At 49.0% G+C, this 23,523-nt stretch overlaps 1 protein-coding gene across 5 annotated transcripts in view; it reads left to right on the forward strand.

Moving 5' to 3' along the window:
• The window catches only part of LOC119172319 (uncharacterized), a 97,496-nt gene that overhangs the window by 30,387 nt on the left and 43,586 nt on the right, over positions 1 to 23,523 (forward strand). For 4 of the 5 annotated variants that reach the window (XM_075893586.1, XM_037423373.2, XM_075893587.1 and 1 more), the window contains exon 1: positions 2,058 to 2,564. The exons of the other annotated variant lie outside the window; for it this stretch is intronic. In XM_075893586.1, the coding sequence (XP_075749701.1) occupies positions 2,426 to 2,564 (139 nt within the window). In that variant the 5' untranslated portion in view covers positions 2,058 to 2,425. Of the gene's footprint in view, positions 1 to 2,057; positions 2,565 to 23,523 lie in introns of those variants that run through there. 5 annotated transcript variants of the gene reach the window in all.

Raw genomic sequence — 23,523 nt, forward strand, 5'->3', positions numbered from 1 at the left:
ATGATTGAGGTGCTAAGATATAGGCGCACGTTGAATATCCCTATGTGGTCGAAATTTTCGAAGCCCTCCACTATGGCGTCTCTCATAATCATATGGTGGTTTTGGAACGTTAAACCCCAACAATGATCTTTATCATTTCTTTGGATTTGTAAGTAGAAAACCCGCCGTGGTGGTGTTGTTATGGTGTTCGACTGCTGACCTTGAGGTTGCTGAATGGAATCCCGGGCTCGGCGGCCGCATTCCGGTGGAATATACTGTAGAGGCCCGTGCGCTTCGATTTTGGTGCTCAAGAACCCAATGCGGTCATTATTTCCGGTCCTTCCTCGTCGACGTCTCTCGTTATTGTGTCGTCTCTTTGGGACGCAGGACTATAACCCCAACAATCGTAACTCGAGAGGCACAGATTAAGTTCCAACGTATAATCTCTAGCTATACCGTTTCTGTCCTTGACCCCTGTATTCGTCGGCACTTCAGCGATAGCACTTGTTTAAATGTCTCCATCACGCACTCTCGTTGGTCTGTAGTATGAACACGCCACGATGGTTGCGGTACGTGACTTGTGAACCGCAGGTCGGGGATCGAATCCAGGCCGCGGCGGCTGCGTTGTCAATGGAGGGTGAAATGTTCAAGACCCGTGTACTTGTAAACATCGGGACATGTTAAAAAAACCCCTATAGTGTGGTTTCCTAAGCCCTCCAGTCTCTCATAACCACGTCATGGTTCTGGGGCTTCAAATCCCACCAATTATTACTATTGATTTTAAGTATATACAACTAACGTACTGGTAGTTAGCGAAAATTTATCACGAGAAGGTCGCCACGTTCGACTTTGCAGTATTTTTTTTTTTCACTTTCCACTTCCCGATGTTAATGATTTCGCTCGTTGAGCAAACGAAACACTGAGAAACCGGGAGAGTCATGTAGGAACGTATGGCTGCCATGTTTCACTTCGTTCAGCGTTCGCATAGTCCTGACCTTTTATCACATAGTCATCAGTGTTAACCCTTATCTTGTGTACTCTTTGCACCTCGCCTAGTGCCCCATAAAGCGACGCTGGCGCTCTAAAGGTCTCTGGACGCGAGAAATGTGCCCTATTTTTGCGTTGTGCTCGAACAATCATTCATCGTCTGTCGACCCCTTATCGCTGGGGCGGTCTTAGTTAATGATATGTACGGGATTCACCTGTTCGGTTTCATGCATGTGCCCTGTTACGTAACAGCGATGCATCTCGCCAATCAATGAACCATTCTTTTCAGGCCACTTATCCGCTGGTTACGTTGCGTTCCAGCATCTCTTGATGCCCCGACGCGGCTCGTATCCTTGACTCCAATGCAGACGCCCCGCTTCACCGTGCGTCGGGTGCGCCGGAGTACGCTACGCGGAGGCACGCGATGAATGCAGATGAGCTTAAGCTCAGTGATCGGCGCGGTTTAACTAACGACCAGAGCTACGCGTTATGCGCGAACGCGTTCGTGTTCTGCGGGCCTCAGGTGCGCCAGTTAAATGTACGGAGGCGAGAAGCAACTGGTGTTGTAAAATTCGCGGGAAAACCTCACAGCCACGTGGCTCGTTTGTGAGATGTTGGAGGCTCGCGAGCGCGCTTGACGCCGGAGTCGACCCCCCTCCCTGGACGGACGAAGAGGACGAAGGCAAAGAGACGGGAAGCTCGCGAGTGGGCCCGTCCGGATGACGTCATGCTGCCGCTCCTTTCCGCCGCCGTTTCCGAGCTCAGCGAAGCCTCTTGCGAGCGAGTCGGCAAAACGCGAGCAGTGTTTCTTTCAAGAGCGAAAGAACCGCGCAGTGGAGAGCGTTAAAAGAGAGAAACGGCCGCAGGAAACAACAAAAGTATTAAGGGACATCATCATCAGCAGCAGCAGCAGGGCGTCGAAGCCACGCTGGAGAGCGGGCCGTTCCCGATTTTGCTAGCCCCTCTCCCCCACTCTCTTCCTCTCCTCTACGTCATCATCCTCCTCCGGAGAGGGCGCATTTGGCGAGCATCGGTGCCGGCGCTCGATTTGCGCGGATCCATCTCCCTCCTCTATCTGCCGAGCCCGCGCTGGTGCGCCCGCAATTTGCGTTCTGTGGGACCGCCACTACCGCGGACTATAACAACGTCGCCTATTTCACAGTGTCCGCCCACGCATTAAAGGCGAGCAGGAGACAAGCTGACCCGGAGAAGAAGAGGTGCGCCTCTTCGTAGTGCCGAAAGCGGATCTCCCATCTGTGCGCGGTTGTGCGGAATATGTGTCGACTTCGCCCGGATTGTGCGCAGCGCGGGATTTGACGAGCTGCGCGTCTGTTTCGCGTGACAACACCGCTGTGTCGTTCGCGTCGAGTGCATCTTCGTCCTCTCCTTGCTACTGGCCTCGGCGTCTGTGATTTTCGGCCGCGATGTTCGTTTTCGGAGAAAAGGCCTAGCGGGTGCCATGAGAGGCGAGCGCTGTTGCGCCAGCGGAGTGGAGAAGAAGCCGGCGGTGGTGGCGGCTCGGCTTGCGTTCAACGCTAAGCCGCTGCCGGCGAACGACAACGCCGGATTGGCGCCGGTGCTTGGCACCGGTTTCATTGGTGAGCGTCCTTTCCTCGCTTGCATGGTCGTGGAGCGAGAATATATATAGCCGTCGAAAAAAACAAAAAAAAAAAAAAACAGTCTCGTCCATCTCTGCCCTGACGATCTCTATGCAAGGGCTTGTTCGCGTGTTTCTCGGCGAAGGGAAGTGGTGCGAAATGATGTGTTGCGCGCTCGTGGCTGTATATTTGCGCTCTGAAATAACCGGCGTCTATGCACCTTACCGTAGAGAGATACGACTTGCTCTTCACAACTTCTCTCCCCCCTTTTTTGTACCCCTTACCCCGTCTGTCACACACACACACACACACACTCCCCATTTTCCTTCCTGCCATCTTGTCTGGCCTGTCAAGCCGAGAAGTGCGGTGACAGCTGCGTGAGGAGGAGACATTTGTGACGTCACCTTCTCGTGTGGCTGGACGAAACGCGCGAAGCATCCGGGCCCACATTTTCACTCTCTCCCGTGCTTTCGTTGCGGCCCGGCCACTGCGTTGCTCTGTGAATTCCAAAGTAAACAAACAAAAAAAGTAGTTTTAAGTGCGGAGGGAGTTTTCTTTTATTGCTGAGGCGTGAGTTCGTTTGTACTTAACCTCCTGTATGTATACTGCGACGTCGTGTCGTTGTGTGGCCGTAATTGAAGCAGATCCTCTGCGAATAACAAGTTGAATGCTTTTGCGGTGATGCGCGCTGCACGTTGTTGAGAACGCTGTGTGGAATGTCCAGGCCGCAGCTGTTTGTTCAGTGATGGCCTGTGTAGGCGCGTCGTTGATTTCGACCGCTCCGAACGTTGCCGAAGATAGCGCTCGCGTTTGAAGTGCGTTTCGCAGCCAGGCAAATACGTGTGAGGTTATGCAAACAGCAAATATCTGTGTGGTTTTTGTTCTTGTTTTGTTAGTTTACAGGAAAAGCTATAGCATTTGTAATTATCATTATACGCTCCAATGTACTTTCCTCTACGCTCCTGCCATACCGTTTCACTTTTGTCCCCCATTTACGAGGCACTGTTTATTATCATCATTCTGGCCTCACTAGGCAGCGCGCCCTGTGTGGGCCGGAGGCTTTTCGTCGGAGATCCTTTTTCTGCTCTTCGTGGTGGTCCCCCGTCTGCTTTCCAAATTGTCTGTTTACTTTGGTTTGCTTTTCGGACTCCTTCGCTCTGTTGAAATTTCTTTTCGCCGAGTCCCCTGATGCTCCGCGCTGTAAAAAAAAAAAAAGCAGAAAGAAACTACCAACGATAATAACAATAACAAAAAAGTGGCGTTGTAAGGTTAACGTCGGCGCGGCGCCCGTGGAATGCATCTACGCAGTACCCGTGGCTCTGCACACTGCCCGAAATGGTTCGAGGTTCCGGTGTTTGGGCCCCGAGGCGTGTAGAGTAAGTACACAGCGCTCGGGCTGCCTGACGCCTGTATCGACCGAGTCGGAAACAGGGCAGTTTGCCTGCTGTGTACTGTTATTACTAGTTTGAGCGTATGTGTTCGTGTTATAACCCTTCATTTCCTATCTGGGTTCCGAGGCGTCGCGACGAAGACGCTTTAGCGTGCGTTGTTAACAGGGGCCGCAGGGCGAAGGTGTGGCATGGGCCAACACTTCGAGGAAGCTTCTTGGTTTTGTGCTCAAGCCAGGATAGACCATTCTTGAGAGGTCTAAGTGCATACACAGAACGTGTTACGGGGCACTGTATCCGTCTGTGTATTTGTATTGTCGCAGTCAAACCTTTCAAGAATGAACGTCAACCTCCCATGGTGGCCAACCTTGGTGGCCTCATCAAGACCAGTCCAATTCGTAACTTTTTAGCCCAAGCAAAGCAGATTTCCTTGCCTCATTCTATAATGCTTCTTCTCTCTTTTGCATGGTTCGCGCAAAAAAACGAAAAGAAAAATTACTGCGCACGTAATAGTGCGTCATCACATGCCTGTTGCCTCTCACACTTGGCTTTAGTGGTGTTTTCGAGCGCACTGTGGGATACGTAGACCGATTAATCGCTTATTTTCCTCTGACCAATGCTTGAACGTTTGATTACGGCCTGTGCCTCCGTAGGCATATTGGAAGTTTGTAGTCTTAGGAATTCAATTTGTTCGCGCTTTAGTTATTTGGTTGTGCTCCTCTGTCAGAAGCGCGAGTGTATATGCACTTTTTTCTTATTTATGGGCGCGTTCCATGCTCACAGCGATTGTAAAATATTTAGCTCTTTCAGTTGTGTATAGTTTGGGAAACCGACTTAATAGATCACTATATGCTTTGTAACTGTTTACACTACATATGAACAGAAGGAAAGAACATGCCGACCCATTTTCGTTGATGGTGTAGACCTGTATACCTGGATAATAATGAAACAGTCATCCATATGAATCGATAAGATTAACCAGGCTAGACACAGTTCATTCCCATGCTCCTTCTACAACTCCACGAAACGTTACTGGGACGACATGTGTATAGACAGAGATGTGTTTTACAGGGTTTACGCAAATCGTCGACAGTGAAGGGAAGCGTACGCGAGCACTTAACACAGTCGTCAGTTTGATCGACCGCCTGCCTACTTTCTACAGCATTGGTTTTTACACCGTCTGCAATGATCCGTAGTTTCACCGTTGATGTTACTACAAGGTCGCGTGACGACAGCAACCTCTAATTAGTGTCTTGGAGACGCTCCCTGTCCCGAATATCTTTGACGAAGAATGTTCGTCTCGTCCTGTGTTGTCCTTGACCGCGTGTGACAGTTTCGTCCTCGACTGTCTGCGCTGACAGCCGAGCAAATAATAAAGACATGGCGCATCCGGCGACTCCATCCCTCTCTTCACTGCTCCAACCTCTTGTTTGTCGCAAGTGCCTCGATGGTTCTTTTCCTCTCACCCTCCTTCTCCTCCTCTTCCACTTCTCCCGTACTTTCTTCTGTTAGGCAGGGAAGAGCTCATCCGCCGCGCATGCGCGCATGGTTGCGTAACGAGCGTCATGAACTTAGGGCGACGGCTGTGTGCGCACTTCTCTAGTGTTTTTTATTTCTGCTTTTTTTTAAACACGCTTCATCGCCTACAACGAACAATAACGAATGCTTGAGAACGGTTGAATCGCGAGACCTTGCATCTGGTTTAACCCTTTCACGACAGCGTTGCAATTATTTTCTTCATTGGAATTTTTTCATCGAAATCGCCTCCCGAAGCGATAACGAATATGCACATGTTGATCTTTTACAGACCATTGCTCCGTCCACGATAGGGCGTGCTGATTTTAGTTTTATTTTTTAAAAGTCAAATGATCCAAGAAATGACGTTTCATTCCATTCAGGCGTGTTTTATAGGAGTTTAACACTGTGATGGGGAAGCGTCCGCCGTGTTTCCGCTTTCCTCTGCTGCCTGTCACAGTAATAATGTGGCGCAAAAAGACTCTATAGCGCTTGTGGTGTGGCCTTCTTTGTGTCCGTCTTGTCGTTTTTTTTTTTGCGCTACATTATGAATGCGATTCGAGGCCAATTAGCCCAGCAACAAGTCCTTCTGCTTGCGTGTCACTAACCGCCGCCGTGGTCCAGTGGTCACGCATGGTTCGATAAACTGGCCGCGGCAGTTGCAGATTGATAAAGTGGCGCTTGCTTCGTATACCAAAGAAATCTACATTAAGTGAAATAGCAATCTCTGTGTGTGTGTCTGTGTGTATGTGTGTGTGTGTGCGTAATGCATTTTTAATGCATAGTTTCGTTTTGGACTGCGAAAAATCGTGTTTTTAGTGATTACATTTTCAACCAATTTATATCAGTAAGTCAATCAATTCTATCTACCATTTCGAAGAGTACAGGTGGGGGAAGCGAAAGCTCCAGTGAGCCCTACTCGGCTTTCTACTCTTATCTACAGTTCAGCGGCGTGTAGTGGTGGTGTACATAAACTGCGACCAGTCAGTACTATTCGCGGTATAGCTCTCTTGGGTTATAAAGTTAGGCTTGGGTAATAAAGTTAGGTAATAAAGTTAGGATAAATCGGCGGGACAGGGTATTGACGAATCGGACTTGGAATGACGATAGTTATAGCGCGAGAACAAAACGACGACACAGAGACAAGAAGGACACGAAAGACACGTATGGCATAACTATCGTCATGTCATACCAACTAGCCCAAGCTGCCACACGGACTAGGAAGGCCCTAACGCGCGCTCGTGGTACGCCGGGCTCCGCGTTTAGACGCCCCTTATATCTCAAACGATCTTCAGCGTCGTCACGATTTAATCGCGGAAGCCGCCGGGCGGCAGGCGTTACGCTCTGTTTACGACGTGAAGTGCCGCGCACGTACTAAGTCGCTCGCCAGCGTTGTTGGTCCCGAAAATCAAATTAAAGCGTATTTTAAAGCTACCGTATTCAACCGCTCCTTAACGATCCTCATATCCGAGTTTATTCATAAAAATTGAAAGTTGTGAATCGGTGACATTCTAGCGGCTCTTGCCCCGAGGCCAGATTTCGAAGTTTGTCCGCAGGAATCCAAACGCGAACCACACGAAATCGTTGCGGTGTGGTAAAAAATGTCGCGCTGCTATGCACAATGGCTCAGATTTGGTTGCCAGCCTTGTGCAAAATAAAATAATAATGCGTACTTCGATTTTAGCGAACGTCAAAGAACCCCAAGTTAAGAAAAAAAAAAAAAAACATACCGTTCGTTATTCCCACTTCGGCATCATACCGCGGTTGTGGCACTTCCACAAGTTCCACAGCTTAATTTTATGAACTAATGCCTGGTGCACACTCGTGTAATAGCGCGCGGAGGGTGTTCTGGTGAGTTTACGGGCGTCTCTCAACTAATTCATCCCGGTGATGCAGATACATGTGCAGTTCTGGGCAATAATTTAAACGGGATAGTCGGCCCGCGTATTGTCTTATATGAGATGCACTATATTGAGTGCTGAGGACATTGAACTGCAGAAATGTAGCGCAATGCTAAAGTAATAACCTCGAGGTTTGCGTTGTGCGAGCCTTTTTGACTTTCATGCGACCACCCAGCACTCTGCGGCCGTTCAAAAGAAAGCGCCGGCCGCCGTACATGCGGGCTGATTGCGTATTGGCCAAGCATTGTTTATGCTTCTCAGTAGATGCCGCTCGATAATGCATTCTATTGCCACGTTGTTTATTTAAATGTACTCAATGCCATTGTCAAGTTCTCAATGCCATTGAAATTTACTCAATGCCATTGTCATGTACATGACAATGCCATTGTCATGTACTCAATGCCATTGCCACGTTCATGAGGGCAGTATTGAATGACGCTTGATTATTAGTTGGTGGCGGTGAAGGTCGATGAGGTGGTTTCAGTCGGAACGTCGCGGTCGACTCGTTGTGGGCTTGTAGGTTCGAGGTTTGCTTATATGCGCGTTAATACGGTAGCCCTGGAGCGAGCGAGCTATAATTTGATTTTTGAGATTAAAAACTGCTATGCTATTCGTATAGCTGCCGTAAACAGAGTGCAACATGTGTGTGCTTCCGGGATTTAATCGGGTGCGTGCTTCTGACGATCGAGTGCTCTTGTGTCGAGACGTCGAAGCTTATATACCTCCCGTTTGACCGTTCGTGATCACTGCTGTATGTTTCTGTATTGTTCACTGTATTCATTACCGAAGCATCTGCACATTGACCCTATATATGAAGAAGTATAGCTGCGAGTGGAGGAGCAGTGTTGTAGGCTCCAGGATCAGTTTTTTTTTTCATCATCCGTATTTGTTTAACGCCCAACTTTAAATAGCACAATGCACTAGCGTTATCGGATTCCACCCACTCTCCTGATGCGTCGAAATACGGTCGGTGGTCGCACCTGCAACCTCGTGTTCAGAAGTGCAGGATGCCTTAACAGCGTGTAACCGCGGCGCCTGTGCTTGCACACTAGTAATGCATTTTATTGCTTGTGCAACACAATTTAGATCGGGAAACGAAATTCGTTAGTGCAGGCTACATTATAGGAACTCTCGCTTTAGCTATTGATATTCGCATAACTCGCTATAAGCATAGGCAGCTGAGTTATAGTTGGTTTTGGTTATAGGTATACGTATATCACAATACTCGCAAACAGGACGAGGACGGGTAGGGAGACATCGACAACGTCAGACTTCAACTAAAGTTTACATATAGCACGTGTTTTCGTGCGCAATGAAATTTAGTTGAAGTGTGGCGTTCTTCGTTCTATACATTTCCTCCGGACCGCACGTACGCGTCACAGTGCGTCAGCGCGTTGCAACGCGCATGTGTGGTCAGGCCTTTAAACGAACAAGGGGTACGTTCGTCGAGGTGTTTTTTCAAAGCCTATAGTATGTAGTGCAATGGCGATATCTCGCAGGTATTATACGCATGCATAAAGACGTTTACTTTCGTTATACTATATCATGGAGTGATGAGCAGGAAGAGACGTAATAGCCAGGCGTTAGTTAACGCGCCGAGGCGTTATTGCGCACTTCGCCGGGGGAGGGGAAACTGAGCGAGTAAACGGCGAATCGAGGACGCGCGCAGTTGAGACAACAAACCTGTATATATACGCAATTCACCGATGTTTTTTTGCCGAGATGGGCGCGCTGGCTGGATGTCACTTTCCTCGTGTTATTAACCCTCTTTCGTCGCCTCGCTTCAGGAAACGAAACGGACGGGCCTACTTTTGTAGCGACCCCGATTTTGTGAACCAGCTGCTCTATAGAGTAGGGTATACCCCAGCGTGTGTATGTGTATGTGCGTACATTTGCGCCTCTCTCTGAACTGTCCGCTTTCGTAACGTTGAACAAAAACTTCGAATTCGTTCGCCTGTAGGCTCTAATTGCGTAAGCGATTTAGGCTTCATATGAGCCGTCTGACCCTTGCTATTATCGCAAACTTCAATCTGAACCACTACGTGTGCTGGTCGACTTGAAAGCGAGGTTTATTATTGTTAATAGTAGTTAAATATATTATTATTATTATTATTATTATTATTATTATTATTATTATTATTATTATTATTATTATTATTATTATTTACGAACGCCCCCTTCACACTACGTTTTTATATGTTCAGACATTTGACAAGGAAGTTTCAGATCTCGTTTTACTGCATATTCATTCAACAGTGCCAGCGCCAAAGACCGTTGCGCGTGAAGTAATTTCAAAACGAATTTCCGACCTTTCTTGGGATTGATAGCACGCCCGCACAAAATGAGAAATAAATGAAATATAGTTGGTGCACATAATACTCGCTCCAGCTGGCTTATTACAAAGAAGAATAAAAATGGCTCTATAGTTTTGAATTGGCTCCCCCCTCCCCCCGAAATACAGGTTTGGAGGTACCGAATAGAGATACATTCACACATTCCCAGAAATTAGGGACATCTTGTACGTGGTGCCATCTCTTTGCGGCAGCAACGGTGGCCTGCCATAGCTGATCGGGAAACAGGCGAAAAAAATCGCATCTCTTGAGAAAAAAGCTCGTCATTCAAAACTACTCCGGCTAATATGTAACAGTAACCCACTGCAACATATTGGTAAAATTGTAGAATCACACTACAAGGGATGTGACTTTCCAGGGCAATTGAACACCGCCCATTACAAACACATGGGGCACCATTGTATTTGATTAAACACTCTGGGAAACCACGTGGTTTGTAGTGTGACACTGTAATTTTTGCAGAATGTTCAAACAAGCCTCCGCTGCATTTAAGCGACAAGTACTACAGATTGGGTGAGCCGGTGCACGATGAAATCGTAAGGTTATACCGCAGCTCTGTTTCAGCGTGAAGAAGCCAGTGAAGAAGGGAAATACAGACGATAGGATAAACGCTTCTTCACTGGCTTCTTTTTCTTCACGCTCAAACGAAGCTGGCTATAACGTTACGATTGCATATAAGCCGGAGTCGTTTTTAATATCAAACATTTTTCGTCAGATATGATTCTTTTAGCCTATTTTCCATTCAGTTCATGCTGGCCACCACTGTGGCCGATGACAGATGGCGCCACGTGCACATGTTTCCTAGAGTTACTTTGTATCCTCCCTAAAGGTGTCATATACAGTAACTCGTAATTTTCCCTAAATACCCCCACATCCTGGTCGTAGTTCGCACATTGGTCTTTGTGGGTGCTGTTAATTAAATATGCGCAAGGTAATGTGATGGTAGAGAATGCCTTCTGAGAGAATGCCTTGCCTTCTGAAGCCCACGCTATCGGAGTGTTGCAGTGGTGACGTACGCATTTTATTGCCGTAATGCATGCTAACATATTCGGGAATTCATATTCTCCATATGTCACTCAGCAGCGGCAGCTCTTGCGGTAACCTAATTTTGCCCAAAATTCAAGGCCCCATTTTTCGCGATGTTTATTTTTTTGTCCTGAACACACGTCGCATCGCTGCTCCCAAATACGTTAACGCACTGCAAGTGAAGTGACAGCATGCGAGGCTTGACCAGCGCTATATACTTTGCACGAGGAGATGTCGTAGCAAGGAGAAGTGTTGCTTCCTACGGTGCATGTGCTCCTTCTCGTTTTTTTTTTTTGGTAGTTCAATTCGGTCGCAGCTCCCTTTTCTGGCACCCAGGGTGCAACGCGTCCATGTATACGAGTTAAAGCGACGTTTTATGCCGATGAGACCACGCATAGTATATGTTGCGCGGCATCATCAAGAGATGTGACCGCCCAGCCGCGGTGGTCTAGTGGCTAAGGTACTCGGCTGCTGACCCGCAGGTCGCGGGATAGAATCCCGGCTGCGGTGGCTGGATTTCCGATTGGAGACGAAAATGTTGTAGGCCCCTGTGCTCAGATTTGGGTGCACGTTGAAGAACCCCAGGTGGTGGAAATTTCCGGAGCCCTCCACTACGGCGTCTCTCATAGTCATATGGTGGTTTTGAGACGTTAAACCCCATATATCAATCAATGAAATCAAGAGATTTGACCGCGTGTGAACGAACACTCGTAGAGTGAGGTTTGACGACCACGCAGGCGTCTCTATTCAGCTCGCTCTCTTAAAAAAGTTTAAAAACAGTTTTGAAACTTGTTTTATCTGTGTAACTTGTTTTATCTGTGGTCCTGACGCGGCAGTCGCCTCTGCTCGACCCTTTCAGTGGTCCTGGCCTGTCTTGGCCTGTCTGGCGTCATTATGCGCGCCGTTTGCGATTATAGTTCGTATAGTTTGCCATTGTGACCGGCTCTGTAGAAGCGTAATGTCTTTTTTGTTTGTTTTTTTGTTTTTCACACATATAACGACGCGTTTGGAAGTCGCCAGTACCATCATGCAGCGATATGGCTTCCGGTGGTCGTTTGGCTTCACTGCAGCGCTCGGTGTCTCGACAGTGAGTCCCGGCTGTCGCCACAGATTGCCGGCGCCGGCCCACTCGTCGCATCTTCTTTTTTTTTCCTTTTCTCTTTCTTTATTTCTCCCTCTCTTTTTACTCTTTTCGTGGTGGTGCCCGCGTTCGCGCCAGAAGTCTCGGATTTTTGGGACTCGCGGTGGTGCCACCCCGTCGCGTGCTCCACTAGCAGTTTATTCCTGGCGTCGCGGCTGCTTTTTGTCGATGTTGTCTTCCCGAGCTCTCGAACGGTTATTCTGAGGGGGCGGAATTCCTTTCGAGCTGGCTGGGCTGTTGCTGCTGCTTTCTGCTGCTGCTGCTGCTGCTGCTGCTGCTGCTACTGCCGGTGGTTTTGGCGTTATACACCGACAACCCCTTTTTGCCAGGGCGCGTTTTTTTTTTTCTGTTTCTCATGTTACCTGTGTGGCCTTGAAAAACAACTGCGTCACTATAAAAAAAAAAACAAAAAAGGTCAAGCACCGCAGTATGAGGAAAACGAGTATGACGTGATTTCTCTCTTCATTTTTCATTCTTTTTTTCTTTTCTTTCCCGCGTCCGGTCCTTATTGCGAATTTTCCTTCGTTGGCGCCTATTTTGGACGTAAAGTCTCTCTGTCGCGCTCGTCTGGTTAAACGCGCGTGAGCTGTTTCGCGCATCTTTACAGCCACAGTGCACACTCGTGGGTTTCAGTGCGATTCCAAATGGCGCTTTATACACGCTGCCGAAAAACGACGTGTTGAGGAAAGTGTCTTTCCTCGTTTTGCATTGTCTGGAGCAAACGTCTATATATATGGCAAGTGGAGAAACAGACCCCGGACGAATGGCATGGTCTGTCCATGCTGCTTCCTCTTGTTTTGGGCGTCCGCGACTATACACACCGCTCTAACGGAAGCCAGCGATTCCGAGTTTTGCGATGACCTTTCCTTCTTCCAAAAAAGGTTCAAGAGCATACTAAGCATGTACTGACGAGCCGGGTTTTAAGGCACGATATATGGACAAAGCTGCACACTAAGGACGCACTCGCGCACGCGTAAAAAATGACTCTGAATACGAGCGCATTCGTTTGCGTCATTCTTGTGCGCGTTTGATTGTCTTTTGTGCGCTGCTTCAACAGTATAGCTAGAGCATACGTTGGGATGAGTGACGCCTCACTGACGCGTATCGTGACTGGTCACGTACCGCCCCTAAAGTAAGAAACAAAAATATCCTAAAATGTTTTGTATGTGCAGCAGTCATTATTCTTTTGTTAAAGAATGGTAATAAACTAAAACAATTTTTTTAAAAGCTAACACTGCATGTTATTCTTGAGCCAAGGGAAAAACCCAAGTGATACGCTGCAACTATTGTAGTGTTCGTGAATCATTTAGCGAGACCCAATAATGGACTCTCTTTTTTATATTTAGCATCGATACACGATCGCGGACAGAACTTGCGGGCTTTCAGCCGCGCATCGGTGACAAGCACCGCGTTGCGGCGGCGTTGGTCAGCGCGCCACGTCCAACCGCGTACACGGCCGCACCGTGGCGGGCAGCGCGCGGACGTCTGTAGACAGATGTCCCCATGCACAAGGCGCCATTATTTACTATTATTTTGTGCTTTCCCCGCCGTGATGAACGTCATACGCGAGGCTGTGCGGTCTATATTGGAAACCTCGCGTGTCGTCCGGTCGGCGCGCCTGCCTTTATCTTTTATTTTCGTTTTGCGGTGAGAGAGTTTCCGGGACTGAGCGAAGATATGCGCGAGCCACATTCCTTCCCATCTCCCTGCCGTTGTTGACCAGTGGGCGTGGCGCCTCCCTCTCGCCCTTTGTCCGGTGTCTGGAGCGATTTTGTTGCGTGATTCAGCCCAGATACGGGATAGGTGCACGATTTGTTAAGCATTTGACTATTTGAAAATGAATAACGGGGTCGTCGCGGTGCGGGAGACGTCGCTTGCGAATTATCGAACCCCGTCTTCCTGGAGAGGTTTGTGGTGACTGCTGTACACGTCGTAAGAGAGAGATAGTGCGAGAGAAGGGAAAGATATATTCCTAGAGTGCGTTATGGTTTAATATCCTCCTCACAATTTTGTGACGTTGACACAATCGTATCGCGTGTTTTGTCTATTGTATGCGTTTGCAAATGACCGGTGCGTGACAATTCTAATCTGGGCCTGTAGTTTGAATGCAACGTTACGTATAGCGCAAACGGTATAGGGAGAGGGCGGCATGTCATGTACTAGAAGGGATGCGCAGTGTAAAAACAGGAGGAAATCGTCGCATCCGTTCTCTTAATGCGCCGCGGTTCGTCTCGTTTAGCGAAATGGAAATACGCAGAGGAGCTATCGTGTCAGAGATACCACTCACTCTGCTATCGCTTCACTCAGAGCAGATAGGCGAGAGAGAGAGAAAGAGATAGGGGGGGGGGGGTGAGATTCGAGGAACAGCATACGTGCGCTGCTTTGAAAGCTACGTATCGTTAAATGAGCTACACAAATAAGCGCCGTGAAACTATTCACAAAACTGACGTTCGAACGTTCATACTATAACCTTTTGTTTTACTATCCCCTCGGAAACGAAGACACGTCATATAGCTCCCTGCTCTTTGGCTCAAGTCCGCCTCAGATTTCTTCAACGACCGATACTGTGCCGTCACATAGCAGAGCCGACATGTACGGAAGACATTTTATGGCACAATGTTTGGTTCTTTGTCGTTGGAACACGTAGCCTTAACGCGTACTAATAAGATACTATTTATGACGTTCGACGGGTTTGAAAGCAATTCCGCGAGTAGGCGAGAGTCGACCTTCGTTCGTGGTTGCGCGACTGTTAAGAGGCCGTGAGAGGCAACGGTGCCTTGACTATTCAGATCTGATAGCTATGCTAATCACGCTTACAGATATGCGAACTTGCATGTATGCAACCAGTTAATCTTCACTACTGGAACGCGGCTTTCAATGTTGGCCCGCTGTCTCCATGGTAAAAGAGCTTTCGGCTTATGCGATCTCCCGCATTGTGTTATATTCAGTACATTCATTACAAGGCCTACTGCGATTACGAATATTCAGTTACGGTGTACTGAACATATCTTTGTGACGAAGTGACTAGTTTTGTCATCCGTGAAATGACTATTTTGACGGGGTGTACCAGTTACACACTCATAGTTACATTGGTGAGGAAAAGAAGAGCAAAATCACAATACGAGTGCTGGAAGAGAGAAGGCAAGCTTGAAACATGCTGGGAACTTGGAATCGTATGCGCCGCGGTACGTCACTGCCTCTTCAATTCCCTGCCTTCCCTGTGCATGGTATACGAAGCTATCAGTCCGTCTACGACCTGGCAGCTCTCGTGTACAATGGTGAATGACCCAAGTACAAATTCGAATCAGATTTTGCGATGCCACACTGCGCGTTGGTGTTCCTGATGTGAACTTCAACTTTACAACTTCATTTTTTCTTCTAATATGCTGTCTTATATACTCAAAGAGCGCTAAGATTGACTGTTTAGGACATACCCTAACCAGTTGAAACCAACATGACTTAAAAGAAGAAAAAGAAATCACCACCCAAGCACTCCGTTCAAATGGTTAACCAGCGAAAGCTGAAAAGTGCGGTCCCGCTGTTTAGCAGTGGGTTCAACCAGACGTGGCGCTGAAGCTTTTCACAATTATTGGTTACATGTTCGTGCTGCTTTATGAGGTTAGACACACGTTTGGCTTCGCTTCACCACAGCGTTTATTTCGCATGCCGTACATTGTGCCGCGCATGATAACGGTCGTGGAGGAGTGTAATGAGCGGTTAAATGCTTTTCGCCGTGCGTCAATCACAGTGGTTGTTCTCGGATCAGAGGCGGTCACAGAGGTCGCAGGCGAAGCCAATGTGGCGCTGGAGAAACTCCCGCCTCGCGTACTCGCGTGGTCCCGCAATCGTGCACGTTGATCCCGTTGTGCCCGCAACGTCGCTTGTTCGGCGCGGCGTTGTTGCAAGCGTTCGACATCGAGACTTAACTCGGCGGCGTGGTTTGCAGGATCCACCCGCCACCGGCGCTTCACCGTCGGCCCGGCGAATGCGAGCTCTTTCACGTTTCGTCGGTCGGCACTCTTCTAGAGTTGTTCGTGGCTCACCCATGTGGAAGCTCTCAGTAGAAGCTGATGCGTGCGTGCTCGGAGCCAAGGCCGCGACGCCATGAACCGCGTCACTCACAACGCAGCCAATGGCACGCGCGCTTGGGTATGACGTGGGAAATGACGTAACCGATGGAGACTATATCTCTAGTAGATAACACAACCAATAGAGACCGCTCGGGACACCGCTGCCGGATGGTTTTTCGTTTCTGCTATATATAGCCATATACAGGTATCGCTGTAAAAAAAATAATAAAGATATCATGCTAGAGTGGCAGCTTTGACGACGTTTTACCGCTATATAAGTGAAACCAGCGCATGCTTACCGTTTATCTCGAAAACATTCTCTGTGCTCGCTTAGAAGTGAAGTTGTTTTGCTCTGTCTATGGAAGTGCCAGATTAATATTCATTTGAAGGGATCGTTGTTCCCGACCAGAATGTAACATATAGAGATCAGTTTTGATGCGTTGGTCTCCAGTCAATTTGTAGAAGAAACAAAAAAGAAAACTGGACTCCTTTAAGCTCCTGCCGTGCTCTGCGGTTGAAAAAAAAAAGTCACTCTCCTCACTTGAATGCGGATGTTTCACCCTATCCTTACAATGATGGCGGCCTCACTTGGCAGCCTCAATGTCCATACTAGCAATTCTCTTTAAATCTTTTTGTTTCAAACCCCCCCGGGGTCGAATTGGCGTCTGCGATCTCCACTGCGTGCATGGGTGCATGGGAGTGCGCATCATCCCTACAGTCTGACACTCTCAGATGCATATGTACCGAAGAAGGCCGACGTTCGTTCTCCGCGAGCACGCGCCTCCAGCCATGCGTGTCGGCGTATACACACGACTCCCTAACATGCGCGAACATTGCGCGCTGCTCCCGCCCGTGCCCATTCCGCAGCGGCATCGGCAGCAGCACCTCATCGCGTCTGCGTCCGAAATTCTCCCCTTGGGCCAGGCATGCTTGCGTGCTCGCGCGTTTTCTAGAGTAGAAGAGGGTTAACCAACTACATCTTTTTTTTAAGCGCTAGCTCGGCGATGCACTGGTGGCGCAGCAAGAAAAGTGTAGAGTGAATCCAACGTCGCTATAGATACTTTAGTAAAGCGGCGTAATCGTTGCGTGCAGCATGCAGGATGGCGCACTGCGGGCGAGGCGAAATGCTGATGCGCTCTGAATGTATAATTTCAGCCACCCCCGCTCGAGCTGGATGACGTCGGCTGGAGCCTGCGCGCCTTTTTTGTTTTGTTTCGTTTGAAGTCCGATCCGTGGTGTATGCGTGGGGCCCTCCCAGCCGGTTTTCGGCAGGTAAACATGCCTGCGCAGCTTGCGTCGTAGGGACCGCATGCGCCAAGTTTTATTTTCGATCGTAGACAGGGCTGTGCTTTCATCCGGTAGCGCAGCTTCTAAAGGTCGCGCGGACTTCTGTGTAGGTGGCGTTGCAATGTCGACGGCGCGCTGTGGTACGTCTTCACGTTTACTTGTTGGTATGCCATGCAGCTGCAGTGCGATGCGAATGAGACGTGTGCACAAGGCTTCGTGAGATGACCCTTTAGGCGACCTTACAGTGATGCTGATTTGGTTGCGATTGCTGGAAATGTATACTGTATTTCAAAAGTAGCACTTAGCAACAGGCGTTCGCGTCGGGTGCGTTGCATTTATTCCGCGATGATGTTTCATACTTGTGCTTTTTGAGACTTCCATCCGATGACGCACTCGGCCTATAGGTATTCCCGGGGAGGTTGTCGGGCTTCAAGCATTGAAATTGTTTAGTATGTATACAATGCGATGTTGACTCTGTGTGGCTACGTCTTCATACATCTTTATAAGTCCACCTTTTTTCTTTAATTTTTTTATGAAAGCCTTTGCCAGTGAGGATGTCTGTACGACATTTACATCCTAACAGCCGTAATGAAACAGTCACAGACGTATAAGAAACGCGTAAACAAAACGGGTGTGGCTCTCTTCACGTATATATTTCTTCCGTGATTGTTGTTTCGGCTTGTTGAGATGTACAACTTAGATTACCACCGAAATTTCTGCGTCAACCCTGTCTGCGATGAACAGTCCATACCTTCCAGCTGCAGTTGTCCAGCGGCCACAGTAACTTTGGAGGTGGGGATTTGAATACCAACACGTCCGCCAGTGCATGGCGTTGCATGCGCGACCGAAGTTACCAATGTGCCGTTTTCTATACTTCCGTTGGTTTTGCCAAGTTCCACACCTTCGGAGGTCGCGACCCTGTGCACAGTTGGCCTGTGGTGGACCTGCTGTGTGTATTAGTGCACACAACTGATTCGTGAGCGTGGGCGTGCGAGCGTTTTGGGCCTGTTCGGTGGAAAGGGTGCGGCCGTTGCGCACGATGCGTGGAACTGCAGATGAGGACGGCGCTCGCGCGGAACTACCGTTGTTGGCGTCCGAGGACGGCGAGTTCGTGAATCCCGTGACCGTCGCCATACTGGGCCGCCACGGTGCGTGGTCGTTGGGACGCATCACGTTTGCATACGCTGCAGAAAGAAAGATACGGCGGCGGCCACCACCGGCTGCATGCTTTGTGGGACGAGCCGACTGTCTTCTGACGTGCGACCTCGCGGTTGTTGTCGGATGTTCCCGCGCGGCGTGGGCGAAGAATTGAGTCGCGGGAGCATTGTTGTCGTCGCAGATGATGGCTGTCTATACGTGGATGATGGGAGGACGCATGCGCACTTGGCTCGTGACCGATATATTGAACGGCCGTGAGGAGTGCTGGCGCGGCAGTGCCGCCCCCGCTCGCTGCATGGTTACGCGTCGTTGCAGCCGTTATTGCACCGCGCCGTGGCTGGGAAGCGTGGTTCCTGCTGCCTCTTTGTCTCCACTGAAGTCCGTATTTTCGGATGTCGACGGGGCAGATTTGGTAGCACGCTTCTTGTATAAGGCTTCGCGGCGTACATTTTCTCACAACGGCCTACTCGGCAGCTACAGGCGTGCGCAGAGTTCTGCGCCAAGGGACGGCCAGGTATCACCGCACCCCCTCCCCCCCTCTCCTTTCGTTTTTTGAAATAAAAAAAATCTCCACCATGGATGCAAAAAATAAAAAGAAGCGAGGAAGTGCATCTGACAAAAGCCTGCCGAATGCGCCGCATTTCCGGGGATGAGGGTGGGAAGTATACTCAGTTCTTTGAATGCACCGTCAAGTGTCCTCGGTCGCTATTGTTGTCAAAAAGCATACGTTTCCACAGCTTTGCGTAATAAAATAAAAAAAAAAGGCGGCGTGAAATGTCCGAATGAGATAAGGTATGGGGCAGAAATGGCGCCCTCTTCAGCTCATGAGAAGGGGAGGCAACCCCCCCCCCCCCTACTGTTCCCCGCGTGCGCATGCTGGCAGCGAATTGTGATGGTCCAGAGGACTTGTAGAAAATTAACAATATTAACCATGTTGGGTCCAGTTTGCTAGTCTAAACTCACGTGGAAAGAAATGAGAGAGCGAAAAAGATGACACGATCGACTTCATATGTATGGCGCTACAGCTTTCTCTACCGTCAAGCACTATGTCGGTCGCCTTTAGACGGGCTCCTGCGGTTTTCTTGACGGGCAGAGACTTCAGACTCCCGAAAATGTTCTTTGTTGTATAAAAGGTCGATCATCAAATCTGCTCGAGGCACTTCATGCAGCTGTCTCGCATGCTCCTTAACAAGAGTGTCACTCATTCATTTTCTTCGATGCTTAATGTCAACAAAAAGTTAATCACAAGGCAGATTGATAACTATAGAAAATAGCACAAGCTATTTTCATACGATTGACTGTGTGCTATATCCTGCAATCGAAAACAGCTAAGTATTTATGTAAATGATTGAGGATAATCGCTTCCCTTCATTGTCTCGTTCCACGCAATGTGTGCGGGCGGGAGGCTGTACACGTATTATTCGGTAGCGGCGCACCTTCGCAGTTGCGGCCGACTGCCGCTGGGCGTCTACGTATATATAGCTGGTCGACAAATTGGGCAAGTGACGAGTTAAGCGAAAGAATCAAATGCAACGCCAAGTGGGGGAAAATAATTACGCCGCCGCGTCTGTGAACATTTCGATTGTCGACGTTGGGAGGTGCGCTCTAATTCAGTTCCGGGTTTGGACGAAGTCAAGCGGACGGAACGACAAACGCGGAACAACTGCGGCGCGTCACTGTACGAGGAAGAAAGGCGGCGGCAGCTTTTATGCCGTGTTCGTTTGTTTTAGGGTAAAGACTTCTGCGCGAGGCAAGGAGTTTACGTTCGGTCGATGATATCTGAGAGACGCGGCGCCGATTAATGCGGATGTCGCGGCAGTCGTCGGTTGTACGAACTGTCGTCGTGGGTGTTCTGCATTTCGGGGCACGGCTTCTATACGTAAAGGGGATCAACACTTGTTGAATGGTGGTGCGGGATGCGCGCATGTGAAACAACTTGGGTTTGAAAAGGAAGTTCGATGCGATGTTAGAATTAAGTGCGTGACCGTCGTGTAACCTGGTCGTTGCTTATGTGAGAAGCAACGTGTAAATCGGAGACGAAAGTAGCCGAATTTGAATAAAGCTTCGAATGCAGTGTGTGCCAAGTTCAAGGTTCTCATATGTGACGTTTCCTCTAGCTGTCCGACGGGTCTGTAAATATTGGCCTCGAGGATAGGGTGCCTTGATGCCCGCGCGCTCCGCGCGCGGGCATAAGCGGGGGCGCGCGCATCGAGGCACTCTACTCGAGGACACATCGTGGCGCCACCTACGTGATGACGTCACTCGTATAAATGCCGGGCTGATTTTGTCTGCTGGAACGTGGCATTTCCTGCGCTTTAGCTGTGAACACCGTGCGTGCTTCCCTTTGTTTTAAAGCTCAGTGCTTGAAGAAGCGGTAAGGCCTGATGATACGGGCAAGCAAACTGTACGAATCGGTGTCCCCGGTGGTACTCTCGTGTCTAATTTGCATCGTAAGGAAGCGACTAAGAATCGATGCAGCCATGGGGGATGATGGAAGTTGTGTCGCGAAAGAAAAGCTGTCGTATTTCACAACTACACATCCTATCTGTGACGTCAAAACGATGGCAGCGCTGACCTCTCTAGTGGAGGCCCTCGTGGCCAATATGTACACGACAGTTACACATTACACATATTCCTCGATAGTGCTAATCACGATTAAAAAAACACACGCAAGAACGATTTGTTTTGATGATCTGCTGTGCACCGCGCGTTAACACCGTCGGTTATACACATCGTTTCTGTTTCCATATAGTGACTGCATCTTGTGATTTTCTGTCGGAAAGCCCTTTCCACATGACCGGTGCTGTGAAATTGTCAGACAATTCATATTCATATAAATAGACGGCTGCCCACCTGACAAGCACACTGCTGCGCTGGTTCGCGTGACGAAGTCCCCTGAAAAACTAACCTCATTGTCAAATTTCTCCAGCTTGGCACTCTGGTCGGTCCAGCCTGGCCATGCTGCCTCGAAGCCCGGCCTTTTCAAGGCTCAACAGGTGTTGACAGCGCTTAGAAGACGTACGTGCGATCATTTGCAAATAATTTTACTTAGTTTCTTTAAACCGATTCCAGTTTGCGCTTTTCCACATAGACTGTCCTCCCCTGAAACCGATATCGACCTATCCCTCAGGCATGGGGAAATAAATTGGTCATCGATCACGATCGAAAAGCGGTGGTCTGAGCATGGAAGCTGTCAGAAATCAACTATAAGCCAGTCTTCTGGCGCTGTTTGCATCTTGTAAAATAAGTTCTAAACAAAACAGCCGGTGACGATCGAGGGTGTGCGTCGTTCGTTTATTAAGGTTGACGTCAGGAGTCACGCGGAGAAGTTAGGAGAGGGTGGAAAAAGCTGCGAGGCGGAGGGTCTCCGCGGGTCGGCCAGAAAATCGAGTGCCACCGCAGTCGGGGGTTTTAGGCGGTGCGGCCGTAATCGTAAAGACAGGGACTCGGCGGTGCGCATGAAGAGGGGGGTAGGGAGGGAGCAATGAACCCGGTCCGGCGCCCCGGCTGCCATACGTCTCCCTGGCGGACGTCAGAGCGGCGTCGCGCGCCTCCCCCCCTACGCGTTCTTTAATGGAGTTCGGCAGGGCGCCCAGGGCTGCTGATGCTGCTGCCGGGATTCGGGGTGGTCCGCCCCGTGCGTTGAACGCCGGCTAATCGAAGTAGGCGCAAACGCTGACGTGCGCGCATACTTTGTCAAGCTGGTTAAGGAAAATACGAGGAAAAAAAAAGATAGAAAGATAATCTGAAAATGGAGAGCGAGTTTGAGTTCCGCGTAGGAAAGGACAGGTCAGTTGTGGGGCGCCGCCTGCGCCAAAAGTGGGCGTGTGCAATAGACTGCTGTAGTACATCTGTTGTTGCCTCCTTGTGTTTTTTTTGTGTCTTTAGCAGTTCTCTTGTCTCTTCTGAAGCTATCGTTTCAAAATGCGGATTTGGCTCGACCGAGCACTGTGTTGTGTCATCTTTTCCTCTGGTTTCTTTCGGGAAATCGGAGCAGAAGCGATTCTGTCCTCGTGCTCTATTTGTGTCGCTTTCTTTCCTCCTTATCTGTGTACCCGCCCATCGCTATTGTGTGAGTCTGGTGAAGTGCATGTTTGTTCCGTTTCTTTGTTACCCTCCGTACGTTTTTTGTATATCTTTCAGTGTTTTTTTTTTGGTATTGCACCATTCTTGTCTGGCACCCACCGTTAGCTTCTACGTGCGTATTCTGCTATACATAATTAGTAATAATTGTTGGGGCGTTACGTCCCGAAACCACGATATGATATACGTTTGTAAAGGTTTCCAGAAATTTCGACCACCTATGTTGTTTTTTTTTTATTTTTAATGTACCCTAAATTTAAGCATGTGGGTTTCTTGAATTTAGCCTACATCAAAATGCGGCCGCGGCGGTTGGGATTCGATCCCGCTACCTTCGGGTCAGCAATCGAACAGCATAAGTGGTTACACTTTACCATCGCCGTGTTCTTAGGTGAAGCATTACGCATAAAATAAACTTGATTTGATTTGAATTGTGCGCTTAGTCGCCATGGACTACGCCTGAAGGCTGCATGCTGTCTTAAGGCTATGCAATCCCAAGCGTTCGTATATAATCTGCCTTATCGTCCCACTGCACGGCCTGTTTTGCGGGGCTGGAACCTTGTCTGGGACCTTGAGGCGCGGCTGCGCTGGTGTATAAGAGAGGTCGACTGAGATCATGCAGGCGTGGCGGGCGGCAATCCGTGCACGCCTTCTATAGCGCGCCCTTTTGGCGAAGGCCTGAGCTGCTGTAACAACAATCTCGATAGCGACAGGGCCGGGCTGAAGTGGACCACATGGCCCGCCTCTAACCGACAAGAGTTATGCACATATCAACGGCTGTTTTTTTTCCCTTTTGCTGGCTGCGATGTATCAGTCGCGGTCTAGGCTTGCCGAAGGATGTTGATTTACGCGACAGTATAATCACTCCTTCAGTACTTTCTAGAAACGTATCAAGGACTTGGGTGTAAATGAAGCACTGGCTATAGTTGAATGAAATGTGCGATTGCTTTCATGGTCAACCACCGAACCCGTTGTTGACCGACAGTCCTATCTATATACGTCCACCTTTCTGTTGTCGTCAAAGAGCCCAACAACGGGTTTT

Source organism: Rhipicephalus microplus, chromosome 4 (assembly GCF_043290135.1).
Source record: "Rhipicephalus microplus isolate Deutch F79 chromosome 4, USDA_Rmic, whole genome shotgun sequence".
NCBI classification, from domain to species: Eukaryota; Metazoa; Arthropoda; class Arachnida; order Ixodida; family Ixodidae; genus Rhipicephalus; species Rhipicephalus microplus.